The following is a 19,612-nucleotide window of genomic DNA, read 5'->3' on the forward strand; positions in this document are numbered from 1 at the left end:
GACCGATCATTTGTCAATGGCAACAGATATATTTGCCCTTCAAAAACAATCGGTCACTGAAAAAAGATGTACTGTACTATAAAGAAACAATAGTGATTCAACTATTTAGTTATAAAACACAGCTACAGTACTTTTTAATAGCTGACAATGGAGATACACATGTTTTTCTTTCACAGGGTGTAGTTCCAGGAACATGCTAACCATCTAATTACCAACCCCCTGCGCCTTACACAATTAATTCAACAGAAATATTTACTAGGGATGGTCTGTAGGGGCAATTCTAATTGGATGCTAGTGTTCTGGGTGGTCGCTAGGGCATTGCTAGTTGGTTGCTAGGTTTCTATGCGGTTGCCAGTGTGTACTGGGTGGTTGCTAGAGCATTGCTAGTTGGTTGCTAGTGTTCTGGGTGGTCACTAGGGCATTGCTAGTTAGTTGGTAGGGTGTACTGTCATTGCTAGGGTGTTCCGGGTGGTTGCTAGGGTGTTGCTAGGTGCTGGCTAAGGTGTTAGGCTAGGCCAGCAGGGGCTGATCAGATAATTCCTGAACCCCTGCACCATATGCACCGATTTCAACAGGAAGTGGGAACACTGCTTCCTTTTTCAGTGAAATTAGCTCTCATCAACTACTGAAATTGTCTCTCATCAACTGGCTCTTACAAAACTTATTGAGAGGATGTGAGTAGAGGTCGATGCCGATGCCGATCTTTTGAAATCCGGGTCGGCCGATGGCCGATTAATGCTGCCGATTTATTTTGGCCAATATGTGCTTGTTTTTAACCTCTTATTTGAACCTTTTATTTGAAACACAAATAATTACTTAAGATAGACAAAATTTCTCAACAAATACATTTATTGAACACTTGACCAATCTGCACTTGTACACTTAAATTAAAAATGTATAATGTAAAAACATATTGTATAAATAATGTATAACAAATATATTAAATAAACAAAGCAGGTGTTACGAACTGCTCCGAGACACGAAGGTTGAGATCCAAATGCAGCTTTAATTAAGGGGCAATCCAGACACGTAATCCAATATTCAGAGCATCCAAGAGAAGCACAGGCATTACTAGGGATGGGTATCGTTAAGGTTTTAATGGTATTACTATCTTACCGATACTGCTTATCGATCCGGTACTTTAACGGTATTCTTAACGGTTCTATTTGTTATATATATATTACACAAATATAAACGTTATATAGGCACAGTGATTTAATTTCAGGAAGGTCTACTAACATTACTGTTCAGGTGTGGTCTAAAAAGAAATCTAATAAAGTAATCAATTGTAAAATAACACTGCATAGTTTATCATAGATAGATTAATGCTCATTAATGCAGAAGTTATTCATTCAAGAGCTGTAAGTGATTTTCTCTTTGCCTTTTGTTGTTTGATTCACAGTATTGGCTCAATCGTCAGCATGTTCATTAGACAGCTTCCCCTTTAAGACCGAGTCTAATAGACTCCTGATGCAGCATATTTTCTCTCAACTATTTCCATAACTACATCCATTTAAGACATAAACTGTGTTTAAGTGAATCTCCAAGCCGGTCGTTTTGACATATTTTTGTGTATATTTGATCGTTTAGACGCGCACATGAAACCCAAAGTAGCCTATACTTTGCTTGTCTCTTTGTGGTGTGTTTCGGAGCGCGCGCCGCCTTGGGAACGGTATCTCTTGCGCTCTTTTTATTATTAAATGCGTCCCGCAGTTTAGCAACAGTAGCTAGACTGCATTTTACAACAATCACGATCGTGCTGATTCTGACGTTAAGTTTGAGTTTTAGGGAGAAATGTCAGTGCACCGCTGTGAAGGGAAGGAAGTTGTGCTAGACAAAATGTGGCTTATGTATAAATATTCTTTTTATAATCTTTGGAAGGCGAAATCTAAAATAAAATCAGACTAATAATCACAGATCTAAACCAGGCTACGTTTAAATGTTTAGTTCTGTCCTCCGTCGTCACTCATTATGCAGGGCTCTTGTTGTGCTCGCTGTGCGCGAGATCTCTCTCTCTCTCGCTCTCTCTCTCTCTCTCTCTCTCTCTGACTGCAAATAGCTAAATTGCATCACAGACAAATGGTTTCATATTATTATACATAGAAATGGCTGGCGAGATAAAATAACTTTCTCTTTATAGCAATAATAAATGTATTTTCTTAATTTCTCCAGTACCGACAGCAGAACCGATAACGTCCAAGCTTGTGCCTATAGTGCATTGGTATCTTTTTTATTACTTATTTCTCTGCATTGAGTGACAACCCTCTCAAATATAAGACACACAAACAGAACAAATAAGAGTCTCAGATTCACTGTCTGTAATTGCAAAATTCTTGCTTGCTTATTGTGACATGATAGCATGGTAAACAAAAGGGCAATGGTGGAACAAGACAGGGTATACATAACAGAGCCCCCCCTCAAAGGATCGGCTTCTAGACGATCCTAAAAAACAAAGACAAAAGACAGAAAACCCACAGAGAACAAAATGATGGAACCGGGGGCAGACAGGCAGACCGGGGGCACAAGAGTAAGGAGGCAGTCCAAGGGGCACAGAGGGCAGGCAGGAAGTCCAAGGGGGCACAAAGGGCAGGCAGGAAGTCCAAGGGGGGCCACGAGGGGAAATGAGACAGTCCACGGGGGCACAAAGAGAGATGAGACAGTCCATGGGGGCACAAGGGGCAATTAGGCAGTCCACGGGGGCACAAAGGGACAGGTTTAGGAGGCCGGGTTGGTATTGACTGGGCAGGGACAGGTTTAGATGGCCGGGGTGGTTTAGATGGCCCGGGGGCTGGCCATAAGGCAAGGGCCGGTTCAGGGGGCCTGGGGGGAGGTCGTGGGCCAAGGGCTGGTTTGGGGAACCTGAGAGGTGTCCACAGGACAGAGGCCGGTCTAGCCGCGTGGGGCAGAGCCAAGGGGGACTTCTGAGGCGGAGCCAAGGGAGGCTCGGGAGGCGAAGCCGAGGGGGGTGATGGCTTGGAAGGCTCAGAAGGCGGAGCTGAGGGAGGCTCCGGAGGTGGAGCTGAAGGAGGCTCATGAGGCGGAGCCGAGGTTGGCGGCGCCGTGGGAGGCTTTAGGAGCGGGGACCTGGAAGGCTCTGGAGTCTCTGGGGGCAGAGCCGTAGGGGGCTCTGGAAGTGGAGCCGTAGGAGGCTCAGGAGGCAGAGCCGTAGAAGGCTCGGGAGGCAGAGCCGTGGGAGGTTCTGGAGGCGGAGCCGTAGGAGGCTTAAGAGGCTCTGGAGGTGGAGCCGTAGGAGGCTCTGGAGGCAGAGCTGAGGGAGGCTCGAGGAGAATAGCCGCAGGAGGCTGAGCTGAAGGAGGCTCGGGAGGCGGAGCCGTGGGAGGCTCGGGAGATTCTGGAGGCGGAGTCCTGGAAGATCTAGGAGACAGGGCTGAGGAAGGCGGAGCCGAGGATGGCTCAGGAGGCCCAGGAGGCGGAGCCATGGGAGGCTCTGGAGGCTGAGCCGAGGAAGGCTCAGGAGGCGGGGCCGAAGGGGGTGGCGCCGTAGGAGGTTTCAAAGGCGGAGCCCTAGAAGGCTCTGGGGTCTCTGGGAATAGAGCCGTAGGAGGCCCGGGGGGCGGAGCCCTGGAAGGCTCGAGAGGCGGAGCCCTGGGTGGCTCGAGAGGCCTGGGAGGTGGAGACCTGGCAGGCTCGAGAGGCTCGAGGGGCGGAGCCCTGGAAGGCTCGAGAGGCGGAGCCCTGGGTGGCTCGAGAGGCTTGAGGGGCGGAGCCCTGGAAGGCTCGAGATGCTTGAGGGGCAGAGCCCTGGAAGGCTCGAGAGGCTTGAGGGGCGGAGCCCTGGAAAGCTCGAGAGGCTTGAGGGGCGGAGCCCTAGAAGGCCCTGGGGTCTCTGGGAGCAGAGCCGTAGGAGGCTCGGGGGGCGGAGCCCTGGAAGGCTCGAGAGGCGGAGCCCTGGGTGGATCGAGAGGTGGAGCCCTGGAAGGCCCGAGAGGCTTAAGGGGCTGAGCGCTGGAAGGCTTGAGAGGCCCGAGGGGCGGAGCCCCGGCAGGCTCGAGAGACTTGAGAGGCAGAGCCCTAGAAGGCTTGAGAGGTGGAGCTCTGGGAAGCTCGGAGGGCGGAGCTCTGGAAAGCTCGGGAGGCGGAGCTCTGGAAAGCTCAGGAAGCCCGGAAGGCGGGGCTCTGGAAAGCCCGTAAGGTGGAGCTCCGGAAAGCTCGGAAGGCGGAGCTCTGGAAAGCCCGGAAGGCGGAGCCCCGGAAAGCTCGGGTAACTCGGAAGGCGGAGCGCTGGAAAGCTCGGGAAACTCGGAAGGCGGAGCGCTGGAAAGCTCGGGAAACTCGGTAGGCGGAGCTCTGGAAAGCTCGGGAGGAGGAGCCCTAGAAGACTCGAGAGACTTGAGAGACCTGGGAGGCGGAGCCCTGGAAGGCTCGAGAGGCTCGAGAGGCGGAGCCCTAGGAGGCTCGAGAGACTTGAGAGGCGGAGCCCTAGGAGACTCGGGAGGAGGAACCCTGGAAGGCTCGAGAGGCTTGAGAGGCGGAGCCCTGGAAGGCTTGGGAGGAGGAGCCCTGGAAGGCTCGAGAGGCGCTGGCTCTAGGACGGGCACGACCACTGGCGCTGGCTCTTGGACGGTCCTGGCTACTGGCGCTGGCTCTTGGACGGTCACGGCTACTGGCGCTGGCTCTAGGACAGTCACGGCTACTGGCGCTGGCTCTAGGACGGTCACGGCTACTGGCGCTGGCTCTTGGACGGTCAAGGCTACTGGCACTGGTTCTTGGACGGTCGTGGCTACTGGCACTGGCTCTTGGACAGACATGGCTACTGGCACTGGCTCTTGGACGGTCATGGCTACTGGCACTGGCTCTTGGACGGTCGAGGCTTCAGGCACTGGCTCTTGGACGGTTACGGCTACTGGCACTAGCTCTTGGATGGTCGAGGCTTCAGGCGCTGGCTCAGGGACGGTCGAGGCTACAGGCGCTGGCTCAGGGACGGTCGAGGCTACAGGCGCTAGCTCAGGGACATCTGAGGCTACAGGCGCTGGCTCGGGGACGGTCGAGGGCTCAGGCTCGCTCACCGTGGCTGACGAGGACTCAGGCTCGCTCACAGTGACATGCGTGGGCTCTAGCTCGCTCACCGTGACATGCGTGGGCTCTGGCTCGCTCACTGTGACATGCGTGGGCTCTGGCTCGCTCACCGTGACATGCGTGGGTTCTGGCTCGCTCACAGTGACATGCGTGGGCTCAGGCTCGCAGACCGGGGTAGACGCGAACCGGGAGGCGGAAGCCCGTCTTCTCTCCCTCCTCCGGGCAGACGAAGATGAATGCGCTGGCTCTTGGAAGGCAACTGGCGTGAGGGTGACCTCGCTGACAGGTTGGACTGGTATGACAGGAAGAGCCAGGGGCGAGCTGAAGGCCGCCACCGCGGGAGGTGAGGCAGGTTTCTCCTCTGCCACGTAAACCGTGAGTGACGAGCCGCAGACCAGCAGAGCCTCTTCTACCATCTCCTCCAAAGTCCAGCCGCGCGTCGCCGGTGGCAACCGCTCCCTTAGCGAGGCATTCAGATTACCCCGAAAGAAGACCACCAGAGAGGAGTCCAGGAAATCGGAGACAAAAGCCAGCTCGAGGAAGTCCCGGACGTGGTCCTCAATCGGTCGGTCCCCCTGCTTCAAGCAGAGCAGCCGGTAGTTAGCCTGTTGGGCCGCTGGATCCATTGTGGGTCTATCGTTCTGTCAGGAATGTAAGGCAATGAAGGCAGACGAAGGTTGAGGATCCAAATGCAGCTTACTTTATTGTTAACAAAAACACAAAGGAAAACCCTCAGTGGGGAAATAAACATAAATAGAGAACTCGGGCAGGGAACACAGACCAGGGTAACAACATTCACAAACATTCAACGATAGACAAGGACTGAACCAAAAACCGGGGTATACATACATGAACAAGGGACAAAGGGGCCAATGAACAAACAGAACTCAAAACAAGATAACAAGATGACAAACAGAAGCAAATGGCAAAATAATGAGGACAGGTGAAAACAATGACTGAGAACATGAACGCTAACAAGAAGACTGTGGAGCTACAAAAGGGACAAAAGTGAAAACTAAGGAGTACAAAAGTGACAAAAATGGTAAACAAATGGGCAACGGTGGAACAAGACAGGGTATACATAACAGTAAGATGCTTTTCAACGTTTATGTTCTTCACGGTTCCTCATAGATTTCCCAACCTACTATCTAGAATTTCTATATTTTCTTTCTTTCTTAATAAATAAATAAATACAAATTCTGTATTACTGCAGTTAATATTTTAGTTTTATTTAGTTGGCTGTATTATTCTTATTCATGTCATATTTTCGTCAACAGTATGTTTGAATTAAAACCGTTTAATTATCATCATGTAGTTTTTTTTCTTGTCTTCATTATTGTTGACAAGAAAAAACTACTTTTTTTCTAGAACGTTTCCATCAGTAATTTAATGACAAGATTAACACTGGTAGAAACATTTGAAGGTAACTCTGTCGCCCCCCTTGAGTACTGGGGTTTGTTACTGTTAGACCAAAAAGAGCATGATAAGAATGTTCGATGTGACCCCGCATTGGCAATATGCTAAAATTAGGGATGTGTATGGATAGTCATTATTCAGTTTACCATTTTACGCACAACTATTCGATTACCAAAATCAATATTCGGTTACACGGTGAACACGTGCTCTGGTGTGGACGTTTATATACAATAATTAGACAAGTTCAATTTGATTTTAAATAATTTATAATTCAAAGCACCCCAAAGAGGCTATTTAACGGCAACAGTGTACTCCACGCACATGACTATACTGGCGTTTGCTGCTTCACGGAAATCTGAATCTGCTTAGAGTGCATATACCTTCCTGAATCCCAAGCATGACTGATGTGTACATTTTTAATTTCCCTTATTGATCTGTAACTAGTATCCCCTAATAAACATGCAATATATATATATATATATATATATATATATATATATATATATATATTTTTTTTTTTTGTTTTTTTTTTCCAGCAAATAATTTTCCTAAACAAGTATGTCATCATATGGGGACAGTGGGACTAAGTTGTGAAATTTTAAATAATAACAATATATAGAAACTGAAGTCAGATCTCCAGTTTCAAGGAGTGTTGGTGATTCATGTGTTTGAGACGTTACAGAAATTACAGCTGATTTTCTGTAAAGCTGCTTTGGAACAAAGTGTTTTGGGTTAAGCACAAATAAAAAAACTATAGAAATTAAAACTGACTTTTAGGATAAAATGGGTTTTTATTTCAACTTTGGCAACAAAATCTCAATGTTCTCTCTCTGTGCTGTCATACAAACAAATGATAGCCAATGCTTAGGCATTTTACCAATCAGAAATGATTATAATTAATTCTGATTCAACGTAATGGCTATTATCATCCAATCACTACCAACCATGCTAAAATAAAATGATACATTATACATTATGAATCTACTAATTACTATTGTCCCATGTCTGCCAACAATGTTGAGTGGTCCAAACATCATCTGCAGCCTGAAACTGAACTTATGTTCGGATGTTAGGAGTAAATGCACTTAGCACCATAGAAAGCTTTAGGATGCTTACTTGCTTCCCATTTAGTGAATGACTTAACCTCTAGTGTGTTGTCTGTCTGCACTGGTCTCAGAACATTTGAAATGCACCTTATTTCCATCTTAACCCCATATAAAGCCTCTAAAATATTATTTTTTTTCTCAATGTGAAAATGCACAATTAATATAATTAGCCAATGAAAAATTTGTGAAACTTTGCTGTTAACCGAAAAATAAAAACAGTAACTGATATTTTTTTTTTAGTTGTCAAGTGTTTAGCTAGTAGTTTATCACTGTATAAAAATAGTCATACTTTGACAAATACATTTTAAATGCTACAATAATTTAAAATACTTTGTTTTGCATTGCATTTGTTTATTTATGAATAATGAATCCACATTTTTATGAACATGTATTTATTTATGAATCTTTATACAGGAGTAAACAGACCAACACAAAACTATAAATGCAAATGACCGGGTAGAGGCTACGGCGTAGCTTTGTTGCAGAAGTATAAATCGTCTTTTAAGGATGTGGTTTTGGGTGAAATTTCTTTTTAAAACATATTTCTGTCGTTTAACGTAACAGAATGTCATAAAAGTAATTCAGTATGAGCATGTTTTTTAAATATAGTACCAGGTCTGAATAAGAACCGGTTGTCATGCCAACACTATCCTTTGATTAATATTGTATGTGCAGCTCACAGGCAGAAAAGTGTTTGAAGGAACTGGTTACTCATATTATCTGTCAGTTTGACTCAGTTCCCGCCAGGGTTACAGCGTGTCCAGGCTTCCCTGCTAGTTTATGACCAGTGTCATCTTTACAGTGACCCTTCTTGTCTCACCGCAACCTAACTTTGACTTGTTGAGCTTCAGCAGTGTGTTGGCATACAAGCATTCTTGAAAGCCAAACATGGCCCTTGGTATTACAATATTCTGCAACTTGAAACCATTATCCCAATTATTGTAGTTCTTTAAATGGGTGGGAAGGTATTACTCACTCCTTAACAATCAACTTCTCTCTGAATAGCCTGTCGGCCAGCTGACAAACGACTTAATATGTTTGTGCAGATGGGAGCTAAATACAGAAGTACATGGCATGCCACTATTGTTAAATGCATTTCGGGTCCCAGAGCATCTGACATCAAATCAAATTTACAAGTGCTGGCTAATGCTAAGCATAGATTTTCTAAAATGTATATTCATGCCAGCACTAATGATGTCCGGCTTTGCCAGTCGGAAATCACTAGAGATAATGTTAAAGAGGTGTGTGAATTTGTAAAAATTATGTCAGACACTTTAATATGCTCTGGCCACCTCCCTGCTCGTCGTGGTGACAAAGTTTATAGTAGATTAATGTCACTGAATGGCTGGATGTCTGAGTGGTGTCTGGAGAATAGAATAGGATTTATTGACAATTGGAAGAGTTTTTGGGGTACAGCTGACATGCTAAAGAGAGACTGACTCCATCCCTCCAGGGAAGGTGCCGCTCTCCTCTCTAATAATTTTGCTCATAGTCTTAATAATGATAGTATTTGAATAACTGGGGCCCAGGTCAGGAAGCAGACAAACTGGTTAAACTGAACATCTGCTAGCTGCCTTGAGATTTCACCCAGGTCACATAAACTACAACACATAGAGACTGTATCACCTACTGTAGATATCATATAGAGACTGTGTCTGTTCCCCAAACTACCAAACACAAAACCCTCAATAAGCATTTAGAATTTTTTTTATTAAGGTCAAACTTGAACAAAACAAACTAATTAAAGATAAATATAATATAATGATAGGGCTACTAAAAATTTGATCACTTTCTACCAAAGCACTAATTGTGCTTTGGCAGAGTGGTGTAGTGTAGTGTAGTGGTCTAAACCACATAATTGGTAAACTGGTAATCAGAAGGTCACTGGTTTGATCCCCACAGCCACAACCATTGTGTCCTTGAGCAAGGCACTTAACTCCAGGTTGCTCTGGGGGGATTGTCCCTGTACTAAGGGCTCTGTAAGTCGCTTTAGATAAAAGCATCTGCCAAATGCATAAATGTAAATTTTATTGTAAATTAAATTATTACAGATCATAGTTTGGATACACTCTGTTTGAATGAAACCTGGCTTAAACTGGATGAATATATTAGTTTAAATGAATCTACTCCCCCAGGTTATTGTTATAAACATGAGCCTCATCTGAAGGGTTGAGGACGAGGTGTTGCTACAATTTACAGTGAAGTTTTTGGTGTTACTCAGAGGTCAGGATAAAAATGTATGTCTTTTGAACTAATAATGCTTAACGTGACACCGTCAGATGTAAATAAAAAAACTGTCGTCTTTTACCCTTGTTACAGTATATAGATCACCCGGGCCTTATTCTGATTTCCTTGGTGAATTTGCTCATTTTTAATCAGATCTTGTAGTTATTGTAGATCATTGTTTCCCAAACTGGGGTACGCGAATAACATTCTGAGATTTTACCATTCTTTCAATTTGATCACAGTCTAAAATAACATTCAAACCCAGTTCATTTATTTGTCACTGGCAAAAATTATTTTGTGTTTCCTCTATTGTAGAAACTCCAAAATGGTTGTGTCAAAAAGGTCACACCTACCGATGACATGGACCAATGATGGTAAGAAGGTGTTTAGCAGCCGCTAATATGTTTTCCTGAAATTTTGCCTTGGCGATCTGTTATGAACCACTGAAACTAATTCAAAAATACCTTTTTGGCCAGATTTTGTTCTAATTTACATCACACCTGTTCATTCTTTGATTTAGTAGGAAGTGTGCAGGGGCCTTAAGAAACCACCCTGCTGAAAAAAGCAATTTAGACCAGCATGAATTCCCCATGCTAGTTCAGCTGGTTCCACTGCACAGAATAGTTTGAAAGGAATCACAAAGGAATGGGTTTAATACAAGTTAACCTCATTCGACAGCATTTGTGGTATAATTCAACTTATACACCACAAATGCTGTCAAACCCAGTTCATTTATTTCTCACTGGCAAAAATTATTTTGTGTGTCCTCTAGTGTAGAAACACCAAAATGGTTGTGTCATAAAGGTCAGAAAAATATGCAATGAAATAACGCTATTTTCACACAAGTATCTCACAAGTACTTTTTTTCACCAGCCTAGCCCAGTGCTACGTGATGTAGCTTAGTGATAGTAAGTAAAATACTTTACTGTTTTACCAGACTTGCACATGTCAGTTGTCCGCGATTTTAGTTTAGTTTTTTTTTTTTTCGCAGTTAAAACATAATTTGTATTTAAGGTTAGATGTATAGGGAGTTTACATTCTGATGATATAAGTTCAAAAATTTTTAATACAGGTGTCAGACATTCAGCGCCACCAAATAATTTTCCACATTCACACGCAATCATTTTCACTAACATTTGCTTGCACGCTAGAGACCTGTTTTTACATTGTTGCATGATGTTTTTTCAGCAAATGAGCTCAACCTAACTTACAGTGTCAAATTGACTCTAGATGGATGTACTATTACATCACCTTCAACAGCAAAGAATTAGGTGTTATATTTGATACCAATCTGTTCTTTGAAAATCAAAATACTAATGTTTGTAGAAAAGCATTCTTCCACCTAAGAAATATCGCTAAATTACAGCACATGCTCTCTGTTGCTGATGCTGAAAAATGAATTAATGCGTTCATGACTTCAAGACTAGATTATTGTAATGCATTACTGGGTGGATGTCCAGCAAGATCAATAAATAAACTTCAATTGATTCAAAATGCAGCAGACAGAGTGCTAACGAGAACCAAGAAATATGATCACATTAGCCCCATTTTATCATCGTTACATTGGCTACCTGTTCAATTTTGTATTAATTAAAAAATTCTGTTTACTACATACAAAGCTTTGAATGGTCTAGATCCACAGTACTTAAGTGACCTTAAGTGGCCTGTTAATTGTTCCTAGAATATCAAAATCCACAAAAGGAGGTAGATCATTTTCATATTTGTCTCCTAAACAATGGAATAGTCTCCCTAACACTGTTCGAGATGCAGACACACTCACTCAAGTCTAGACTAAAGACTCATCTATTTAGCCAGACATACACCTAATTTATCCTTCAACTCACAATTAGGCTGCTTTAGTTAGGTCTGCCGGAACCAGAAATAGTGCAGAAATAATAACTCAATTGAATGGCATCTATGCTAATATAATTTATTTGTTTCCCTGTCTCAATCTCGTGACTCTTATCCTGAGGTCACCAGAACCGGCTGGATCCAGCTCCATTCCTGCTTCATGTTGGACTCTACTGCTATGTGTCGCTGTTTGATGATGACTAATAGTAGCCAGTGCCAGCCAAACATCATTTCAGTCTGTTACGATGGACTTCATAGGATGAACTGATGCCAACTCCAACCATAAGACATGGGATTCTTCATATGCCATTGCCTGAACCTTGGACTTAGAATAGACCTCACCAAAATTACCGACCAGGTTGAACTGCAATGCACCTAACTGATCTCTGCCTGCATCACCTTGGTCTAATGATGGACTACACTCTTGAAATGGAATACATAGACTATCAATTAATTGCCAACAAAACCCTTCATCAGCCAACTAACAAGGACAATTGCATCTATTTAAACTTCTGCGGTTTAACCAGGATGACTTAAATCTTACAGTTCATACAAAATCTTTGTTTAAACACTGACCCTTAACACTTACTTAGTTTAATAATTTTAAACCATGACTTTAACTATACTTAAGTAATATTTACATTATATTCATGATGTTAGCCAGAGGGGAACTGGCCCCCACAGTGACTCTGGTTTCTCCCAAGGTTATTTTTCTCCATTAACCAACAGCTTATGGAGTTTTGTGTTCCTTGCCGCAGTCACCTTCGACTTGCTCACTGGGTTTATAAATGCAATTATTATTTAATTATTTATTTTTAAACACGATTCACAATCATATTTTATCAAACTACACAATGATGACTCTAAGAAATGATAGATATTACAATTTTATTTTCTGTTAAAGCCTGATCTTCTGTAAAGCTGCTTTGAAACGATGTGTGTTATGAAAGGTTCTATACAAATAAAAATTACTTGACTTGACTTGCATGGTCACACAAATAGAGCCCATCAGCTCACCAAGACAAGCATTTTGACAGAGTTTGAAACTGTATTTGGGCCTTCACTTACGTATCCTCATTAACACGAGGCTCAAGTACCGTAATAAGTCAGTACCTAGGTATTACTGGTACTATAGAAAGATTGGTGTTGTTACATTTTATTATCAACTTGGTAACAAAGTACTAGTACTTTTGACATCCTTATAGGGATGATGTAATCAAAGATCATACAAAGATCTGAATGCCGATTGTGAACAGATGATGATCAACAATATCTTGAAATTGCAAAACCATGGATCTGGGAAGTCGCAAAATATATTAAACTGTGGCCAGGGTGTGAAACTAGCACCTGCCCCCCTCCAACTGCGACAAGGTTGAATCCAGTTCACAAGTTCCTCGTCATGCGCTTGAAGAAACATACTTTGTTATATTTTTAAGAGCAGACAAAAGAAAACCCATCAATGCTTGTGTCTGATTTTCTGTTTGGTAGAACAAGCGCATGTAAAGAGTTTTCACTCTTCGGTTTCATTCGTCTGACAACATTTTGCAAGAATAATGCGATCTATGACAATGCTGTAAATTATCTCTGATCATTAATTTTTCACTTGGTGTTGTTGATGGATGCTTGCGTGATAGCAAATGGAGTCGTTGGAGATTTTTTGATCAACTCATTATTTTATGCTTTTATCGTTTAAAGTGCAATTTTAATTTAGAAATGTCTTTTGTTTATGTTTTTCATGTTTCAATGAATGACATTTTTAAAGCAAAATCAATAAAGCAATAAAAGGAGTTGATGATGTATTCACAATATTTGTGATTATAAATAGGCAATTATCACACAAATATTTTTTACATATCGCCCAGCCCTACATCCTTACTTATATGTAGATGATTGTATGGAAGTCATTTGAATGCTAGCATCTCTTTCATCTTATTTGAAATCTCTAGAAATAACTTTGTGCCTCTTTTTTTCTTTGCATTCTAGCTCTTTGGGACGGCCTGATGTGAGCAGTTCAAGTTCATCTGGATCAGTCAAGCCCAGTGGTACAGCTCACAAGATCTGTTTGGTGTGCTCTGATGAGGCCTCAGGATGTCACTATGGGGTTCTCACCTGTGGTAGCTGCAAGGTTTTCTTTAAAAGAGCTGTAGAGGGTGAGCCTTCAGTACGCACACACACACACACACACACACACACACACACACACACACACACACACACTCTCATTCATGTTCTATTGAAAGGAGGGATGACTCAGTGGATGGCACTGAACAAATAAATGCTTTGTATCTCATTTTATTAACAGTGTACACCCTAGAAACTGAATATGATGTCAAGGTTGTCGTGTTCCCTTTCCTTTTTTCATACATTCTTTTGATTATCACTCGACCGATATGGAGTCTTCCAGGCCAGAGCTGATATTAAGAGTGTAGGGTGGCAAATAGTTGATAAAAAGCTCATATGTAATTTAATACATTACATAGCTAATACATTAAAAACTACTCACTTGTAACAAAATAGCTGTTGTTTAAAACTTTGGAATCTGGATTTCACAATCTGACCAACTCTTAACTGTTTCTATTTAAGGTTTGGTGGACATAACGTAAACCAGAAGATTGTCTACATTTTAAATGCATGCTGATTAGATGGTAATTTCACTACTGGCATGATAATAATATTGTAATTTCTCTTTTATCGGCCAATAATGTATCGGCTGGCGATGTATTGTGCTGTAGCTTCAAAAGTTTAAATATTTGTTGGGAAGCACTTTACAATAAGGTTGTATTGTAAAGTGAAAACTAATGTTGTATATAACGTTAGTTGTTAATGTTAATTTATTGTTATTTTTATGTTACTATACATTTTTACATATTAATACAAAGAGTTGTAATAATATTAGTTTACATTATCATGCATAATTAATGCATGACAAACTATAATGACTAACATATTTAATAAATGCTGTGTAAAACACTGTTTATTGTTAGTTCTTGATACTTAATGCAGGCTTGGGACCAATGCCTTTTCACGCATTGATAATCAGACAATTGTCCCAATAATTATTAATCTATATCTGCATTTACTTTCCCAGATATACTGTACAGTAAATAAAGCTACTCGTTGCACAATATTTTTTGTCTCTTCATATATTTCATATATGCAGACGACACTGCATGTTTTAAAATTAGAAACAATTATTTTTGATGAAGGTATGCACACTGTTGCTACCGTTCAGCATCTGTCTGCGGTGCCCAGCTACTACTCCAGGGGCTGCTCAAAATTCTGCAGTACCACGGAGCGCAACTCGTTTTCCATTAAATTTGACCAAAATCATTTTCAAAGGACATAGATTATACACTAGCCATCACTGGGTGATATTTTGTGTATATGTATCTTTCATATAGCCTTACATGTGTCTTTTTGTGGTTTGAAAGTGTTGTTTCTAATCGTTCAGTTTGTGCAGGTACACCAGTTTCATACTCTAACTTGCAAACTCATCAACGTCACTTTGTTCATTCTTGAAGAAGTACCTTTGTAACTTTTGAATGTATGGTGACTAGATTCACAAATTTGGACCGCCACCATATCAACACATCCTGTGTTGTGAAACCTGTGCCTTGTCCTTGACGCGTCACTTCTCTTCCAGTGTGTGACTGGCCACTTGTGGCTTCTCAAAGCTATTACACCAGACTACATTAAATGGAAGGCCAACTGACAGTGAAAAAATACCTTCAGGGAAAAGTATATGGCCCCTTTACTGCAGAAATAACAGATGTGAATGTGTCCTGCAAACAGGCTCCTTCATATTGTAAATTATATAGCACTCGCCAAATTGAAATCTTTTGCTTCCTCCAACTAACTTCACCATTTATCAACAATGCTATGAAATGAGCTGTGTTTTCAGCAATTATAACATTTATATCTGTTATTTTTGTTTTTCTTCCCTGATTTCTTTGGTGGTTCTGGCAATGGTGAAGGATGGAGAGCACGACAAAACACAGATGGTAAATAAATGTACATTTATTATTTTTTATTACACATTCACATTAATTGTGTAGAGGCGGTGTACTTCTGTGCAGAAAAAAAGTTAGCAACATTTTCACATGCACAAATTTTAAAACACAAACCATCTCCATAGACGCCCGTGACCGGTTTCGTTTCTATGTAGAACCATTTTTGTACAAAATTCTTGAAATTAGTAAGTCTCATTGAAGGACCACTTAGTTTTCTAATAATAATAATATATAAAAACCCATTTCTGCATCACATATTTCATGCATGTGGTTTTGGATGGTTTTAAATGTGGTCCTAAATTTAGAAAGCATTTTTGTGCAACCTTTTTCATGATCTATGACTTTTTCATCATTAGAGGGGCTAAGGCAAAGACCCACATGCATGTTAACAGCAGTAGTTAGTGGGCACCAGTTTGCATTTATGAGAAATCTGATTGCTGTCACAGTTGCACCCCGCTTGATTTTGCTTGTGTCACTGTTGGTATCTCTGATTTGTTGTATGACTCCCTTTTAATTGAGCTCTTATGTTGAAATGTATTTATCCTGACTAATGGGAAGATGATACAAGGTAGAAGATACACTTGAAACAAGGTGCTTTAAGCCTGGATAAACCGGTTTGAGCAAGATGTTGTTGTTTTATGTAAACCAGTAATAAAAAAGAAAGGGTGCAGAGTAGAAGTGGTCTGTGGGATGAAAATACGGCCAAGTTCTCTTTTGCAATTTTAACATTTCTTTGACTTCGGTCTGGTCGTTTGCTTTGATTGAGCCCAGAGTAATCAGTGTAGTTGAAAGACAGTAAGGATTGGGTTTCATTAAAACTGAACTGGAAACTTTTTACCAGAGAGTCATCATTTATTTTGGGTACTTTTCAGATGCCTTTTATGTACCAATTTTACTGTTTTAGACTTGTCCCAAACCCAGACTTTTAATATTAAACTGTATAAAATTTACAGTATAAGCTGGAATTATTTTTTAAAGGAACAGGTCATCCAAAAATGTATATTCTGACATCATTAACATGCATGTCATTCCAAACCCTATGTTATTTACTTTCCTCCATGAGTAAATTATGACAAACTTTTACATTTCGAGTTAAATATCCCTTTAATGTCCTGCAGCTCATTCTGGTCTCTTTCTAAAATAAATAAATAAAAACTAGTTGCTGATATTTTCTGATTTTCAATGTAGCCAGAGGGTTTCACTTAATTTAACAATAATAAATTGATAACATTTTTTTTTTTCACCCCAAAGATACAAATCATTAATAAAAGCTTTTTCATTATTTGCATAACTGTTAAAACAAATGTTACATATTCATTTAAAGCTAAGGTGTGTAATTTATGTGCCATTAGAAGCACCTAACAAAATCACCAAGAAGAATCCCTGTCTTCAGACAGGTTTCCCAAACACTCCCCCTGTTTGCCATTGGTCGGGCATACAGATAGCCCCACCCCAATCGTGTACCATTGGTTGATTTATAAACCGTGACGATACCAAAAACAAAACTAAAATTAGTTCTGAAGAAAACATGAAAAAAGCACCCCCAACAAGTTGTTATTTTAAATATATTCTAGACGTGTTTATTGCTATGATATCTAGTGCATTATTTATAGCTACTTTTGTAAATGATGTTAATTGGAATATATTTCAATTAATTGATTCAACAGTCTAGATAATTGGATATCATGCTGTATGTGTTAGAAAAGCCCCTGAAAATCAACTCAAGGGGGTCAATTATTAGTTCATCCAAAAATAAAAATGTTGTCATCATTTACTCAACTGTCTCTGGGGTTTTTGGCCATGATGGCTTTAACCCCAGACGCAGGGTTGTTACCACTGGAGGAGATAATTGTAGCTGCAGTGTGCACAATGCTTGAATTAATCCTCTTAAAGTCTTTGTCAGCCTGTGAGTAATTACCCCTCTTTCTCGCAGGGCAACACAACTATCTGTGTGCCGGTAGGAACGATTGCATCATTGACAAGATCAGGAGAAAGAACTGCCCGGCCTGTCGCTTCCGCAAGTGTCTTCAGGCCGGCATGAACCTGGAAGGTGAGGATCCCCGAGTGGTTGTCACATAATTTCACTTCTTCAGTGATTTACAATACTCTGTAATAACACACACACACCATGCATTATGCCTCAGTACAATATAGGGGCCCAAGCCAATATGGCAATAGGGAACTGTAAGAAATGGATCTTTTCTGGTTCAGATTTAGATTCTACCTGACATTTCCATAAAAAATTCTGTTATTACTTTTGAAGAAGTTGCCCCCAAATAATTAGGCCATGTCCACACCAATGACCCTGTTTATACCAGGCATCAAGATGCATCTCGGGTGATCCGATCACATGTGGTCAGGTGAGACACGTCGCTGTTTACACCTGGTTGCTTAAATGCGTCTCCTGTGACCACTTGTGATTGGATTTGGAGGGGACGGAGTCTGTTTCACAAAAACATACATTAATCACTATGTCAGTTTCGTACTGCATTATATTAAAGCACAACAAAGTCAGAAGAAGACAAAGAAAACCAAACAAAATTGCATTTGAAATGTAATCCAAGCACAAACATAACATTTCGAGCAGAATTGTCCATTATTTTAGTGGCTTACCTGTATTTACATTTACATTTTATGCATTTGGCAGACGCTTTTATCCGAAGCGACTTACAGTGCACTTATTACAGGGACAATCCCCCCGGAGCAACCTGGAGTTAAGTGCCTTGCTCAAGGACACAATGGTGGTGGCTGTGGGGATCGAACCAGCGACCTTCTGATTAACAGTTATGTGCTTTAGATCACTATGCCGCCACCACCACTGTATTGACCTGAGCTGCAGATGCTTCTGCAGTGCTTCTCATAAGTGTCCGTGCATGTTGAAATCTATAAAGTGTTCATGCTGTGTATGTATCCACTTTTTCAAATGTTCCCATTGGACAATTTTTAAAGCTGCTCATAAAAAAAAAGTTAAAACTCTTGTTTTAGCGCAGCGGTTGATTGACAGGTGAGGGGATGCGCTTCGCTGCTGCCAGGACGCATTCAGTTTGGGTTAGCGTTTACACCTCAAATTCAATGCGGTCACATACACTTTGACCAAATTCATATATGGTTTTTGTGATCTGATCACAAAACGTTTTAGACCCTGTTTAGACCATTATTTAGCACTGAACACATGTGATCAGATCACCAAATGTTAGGAAATTGAAAACTGAGCTTTAAACTTAAATGGATTAATGCATAGACCACTTATTACTTGTTTTAATCAGATATGTCGGGGGTTAATGGGGGTGGATTTTGATCCCAATTAATTTTATTTTTTATATTATTTAATATTTTTATCATATTTTAATATATTATCTTTTTTGCCAGAAAACCGTTACAGACTTTTCTGGCCAAATTGTGCACCTTGCGTTACCCAATGGAATTGCAAAATTAAAGATGGTTTTCAAACAACTTTCTCTGAACATATTCCTAACATTGGTCATAAAAACAGATAGTCCCCCCTAAACTCACTCCATTGGTTGAGCCAGTGTTGCTTATTCTGGCTTGGTGCATTTCCCAAAAGCGTCGTGAGCCAGCTATGGTTCCAAGTTCCATCATTACAAACATAGCTTGACGATTTGGTGTTTCCCGTATCTATAGTTCTAACGAACATTCCTAAACAGCAAAGCAAAGTTGAATGGTTGGAACTAGAGCTCTCCACTTGTGGTTAGAAGAATAGTTCCTTGATGTTGTGTAGACATCATTTGACTTCACTGAGGCTTCTATATCTTTCATTCAATATACTGTATAGCATTCATTCTGTCAACACTTTTACCATGTTTACATGTGTTTAAGAAAATGGCTTAATCTGGGGTTTTGCAGAAAGCGGTGTTCTGAAATGTCACCGTTTAAGGGATTAAAGGCTAATAAGAGAAAGCGCTTTATCACACGTGGTTTCTGTCGGAGAACAAGGCTTTTATGTGT

The 19,612-nt window shown here is 41.2% G+C and overlaps 1 protein-coding gene across 3 annotated transcripts in view; it reads left to right on the forward strand.

Moving 5' to 3' along the window:
* The window catches only part of LOC127624566 (glucocorticoid receptor-like), a 109,119-nt gene that overhangs the window by 72,478 nt on the left and 17,029 nt on the right, over window positions 1–19,612 (forward strand). For all 3 annotated transcript variants that reach the window (XM_052099349.1, XM_052099348.1, XM_052099350.1), the window contains exons 3-5: window positions 13,620–13,786; window positions 15,611–15,637; window positions 17,580–17,696. In XM_052099349.1, the coding sequence (XP_051955309.1) occupies window positions 13,620–13,786; window positions 15,611–15,637; window positions 17,580–17,696 (311 nt within the window). The remainder of the gene's footprint in view (window positions 1–13,619; window positions 13,787–15,610; window positions 15,638–17,579; window positions 17,697–19,612) is intronic.

The sequence above is a fragment of the Xyrauchen texanus genome, chromosome 31 (genome assembly GCF_025860055.1).
Source record: "Xyrauchen texanus isolate HMW12.3.18 chromosome 31, RBS_HiC_50CHRs, whole genome shotgun sequence".
Lineage (NCBI taxonomy): Eukaryota > Metazoa > Chordata > Actinopteri > Cypriniformes > Catostomidae > Xyrauchen > Xyrauchen texanus.